This window comes from Achroia grisella, unplaced genomic scaffold (assembly GCF_030625045.1).
Source record: "Achroia grisella isolate CSIRO2021 unplaced genomic scaffold, CSIRO_AGI_Agris_v1 utg1920, whole genome shotgun sequence".
Taxonomy (NCBI): Eukaryota; Metazoa; Arthropoda; class Insecta; order Lepidoptera; family Pyralidae; genus Achroia; species Achroia grisella.
The window spans coordinates 1906218-1909804 of record NW_026712695.1 but is presented as its reverse complement, the minus strand read 5'-3'; the positions used below and the strand labels follow the sequence as shown (position 1 = coordinate 1909804).

At 38.2% G+C, this 3587-nt stretch overlaps 1 protein-coding gene across 1 annotated transcript; it reads right to left on the bottom strand.

Annotated features, from left to right (window-relative positions):
• Positions 1–295: 295 nt before the first annotated feature.
• On the bottom strand, positions 296–2545 carry LOC131841731 (uncharacterized). Its single transcript, XM_059190052.1, has one exon. It carries the CDS (start codon positions 2543–2545, stop codon positions 296–298), a length of 2250 nt encoding a protein of 749 aa, XP_059046035.1.
• Positions 2546–3587: the final 1042 nt, after the last annotated feature.

Genomic DNA, 3587 nt, shown 5'->3' with positions numbered 1-3587 from the left:
AACTGAATGAGTATCGCACCAAAGCCTAGACTGCTAGCGTCAGTAAATAGCTCTATAGGTTTGCCTTCTTGGAATATAGTGAGGACAGGAGTAGAAGTGAGATGATGAATGATTTTTTGACGTGCCTCTTCATGTCTATGACTCCATTCCCACTTAGTCCCTTTTTTAGTCAGGTCGTACAGTGGTGACATAGTTCGCGCAAAATCAGGTATAAAACGACGAAAATATCCAGCCAAGCCATTAAATTGTCGTATCTGTTTTAAAGTAGATGGTATAGGGGCCTTTATTAGAGCCTCTACTTTTTTTGACTCGGGCGAACCTGACCATTTTCTATTACGTTTCCAAGATACTCTATTGACCGTTTAAAGAATAGGCATTTATCAATATTTATAGAAAATCCCGATTCACGTAACGCTATAAAGATTCTCTCCAAGTAAGAGATGCCCGATGTGAAATCACGACATTTGGAGATGACGTCATCGATATAAACCTGGGCCACGCTATCGTTATGTAAGGTATTAGCACAACCAGGGTTTAGGAGCTGTCCTAGGGCTCGGTTTATACATCGTTGATACACGGAAGGTGCATTACAAAGACCAAAGGGCATCGTTAAATATTCATAAAGTCCGTCTGGTGTTACAAATGCGGTCTTTTCGATTGAGTCTGGCGAGATAGGTATCTGGTGGAAACCAGATGCCATATCAAGTGTGGTGTAATACTGTCCACCTGCCAGTTGATCAATCTGGTCAGCAATAAGTGGAAGAGGGAAATGGTCGCGTATTGTATTAGCGTTTAGCTCGCGATAGTCAACACACATACGGTCGTCTCCATTTTTCTTTCTTACTAGAATTATTGGGCTGGAATAAGGTGATCTGCTCTCACGCACTATATTGGCTTTGATGAGTTCCTCCACAATGTCTTTGACCTTTGTGCGTTCGACTGGACTGAGTCTGTAAGGCCTTCGCTCAACATATTTATCTTTATTTTTCAAACGGATTTCTAATTCGCCGGTTTTAACGCGCGTTTTTGAATACCCACGTGTGAAAAGTTCAGAATATTTGTACAATAAAGTAAGGAGTTGGTTGATTTGATGTTCGTCAGTCAAGTCGTGGTCAATTTTGTCAAATAAGGGGCTCTTTGACTGTATGTATTGAATACAAGGATTATAATAAAGTCTTGCTCTTTCTCTAGTTACGATTACACTAAGACCAGAACTATGTAGTATGTCTGCTCCAATTAAAACATCTGTTGTCATGTCGTGGTCAGGTAGAATATAAAACAATATCTCTACGTTAACGTCGTCGATTATGCACACTGCTTTCAGCGTGGACGTGGAAATAATGGGAAATGGACCTATGCCTCGTAGGTATGTGACTATTTGACATCTACGCCCGGGTAACTTATTCGCAACGGATTCTCGCATGACCGAGCATTCCGCACCGCTATCAAATACCGTGTTAATAAGTTTTCCACAGACACTCATACGCATTACATTTAAAGTATTTCCTTTATATGCGAGTGAGTTTACATTAGAAGAAATCTCCTTTTCTCTCCGAAAGCAAGTATCAAATACGTGACCTGGTTTACCGCAAAACGAGCAGTGTTTAATATTGTGAGGTCTACCACTATGAGGATTGGCTGCGTTTTTGTCATTGATTAAATTTAAGTCAACAGATTTCTTATTACGACAATTATTCAACGTGTGACCAGTTCTTTTACAAAAATTACAATATTGCGCAGTATGCCTATGGTCAATTGTATATCGCGCACGTTTTTGGAGAGGTTGATCGACCCTAAGTTGACTTGAACGTTTACTACGGATAGATGAAGCAACCGAAATTAATTCTGGCACTGAGGTAGCTCTTGCGTTCATTAACTCTATTCTAAGACTTTCGTCACCGATAGTACCAAGAACAGCTTCAACGGCATCACTATTACCTAACTTATCCTTAGTTACGCGTCTCCATAAAATCCACGATTGAGTTAAGAATTCGGCAATATCTTTAGAAGAATCATAGGTATGCTCTCTGAATTTAAGTACGTCTCTCGAATAGCGAGATTCAGGTTCAAAAGTAGTAATAATTATTTGCCGCAGCTCGTCCCAGGTACTGGTGGTCACAAGCCAGTTATCAGCCCATACTTTAGCACGACCCCTCAATAAGCTTGTCACTTTCATTCGTAAATCGTAATCAGTTAGCTGATAGGTGTTTTTAGCCGTTGAAATGTGGTTACACCATTCACGGACCCCAACGTTTCCATCGGGATCATAGGAAGGTAGGAAAACGTCAGTAATTTTAACTCTGTCAGATTGCTGTTGATTTAGTAGCCTATCACTCATATTTTGCATAACATTCATCATTTGTAAGAAAAAATTAGGTGGTACATCACCGGGCTGTTGTTGGAGTACCGTAGCTGTAGGTGCGCCTTGTTGAGACGGGCCTGGACAGGTTTCTATCGGTGCTGAAGGTGGCGACCTGGAAACACCGGTCACGTCCGCTTGTATCGTTGCACTCGCTGCAGAAGTATTTCGCTCGGTGTCACTCATAACGTAGCCGTAGGGTTTGGTTTAACGTCAGGATCTGAAAAAATGTTATGACCGGGGCAGAAAGGGGATCGCTGGAGCGATCCCACTTCTGATGTCGGAGTAGGAAAGCAGGAATACTTTTTAAAAAGCTGCAGAACCGTTGACCTATAATAGGATCATCGGTTCTACTAGTGGTAGTAGTTTAACATTACATTAAAATAATAAAAGAACAAGCGAAATTAGATTAGTTTATTATTATAATAATAATCTCTAAATATGATTATAGTCTATCTTTCATTTTATTTTATAACACAATACTTTTCTAATGTGATTATAATTACAAATCGATTCTACTAAAGTAACAAGAGTTTTCAACTTACTTCCACTCCGCTCGAGCACCGAACACAGAATGAATCTTATTCACAAGACCAGCCATGTGGTCAAATCGTGTTCCCTCCAACTTGAACGCGCGCTCAAGTCGGAAGGTGTCGATCGCCACAGTGCCGGAAGTAAAATACCATTTTTGCCTAAGGCTTATAATTAAACAATAATAAAGCGGCATAATTACTTAAATTACCGTCTAGTTATTCTAATAATATTAGCAATTAAATAAAGCCATAAACTTGTAATATTAATAAATTTGACTTACACTATTAACCGAATCATCCGGATGTTTTTCATGTTGATTTTAGTTAACAACTTAAATGCAAAATAATTGAACGTTACATTATTGTTAAAAATAACTTTTTGGTATTTAAATTTAAATCAAGATGATTGCATTATTTTCTTTTTAAAATGGTTACAAGATTTTATCAAAGTTTTAATTATTGTGAAGGAAATCCGCACGCAAATGGCGGACGTTACGCAACATCCGACATTCGCTCGACATAGATAAATTTATTTACAATTCACATAACAATTGCTTAATTCATAATAAATTTTAATATTTAATTTAGTTTTTACTATATTTAGTAATTTTAAATAACAAACATAAGTTATTAAAAAGGACTGATAATGACGCCATCTAGCGGCATTAATTGAAGCGATTATGCGTTGATATTAA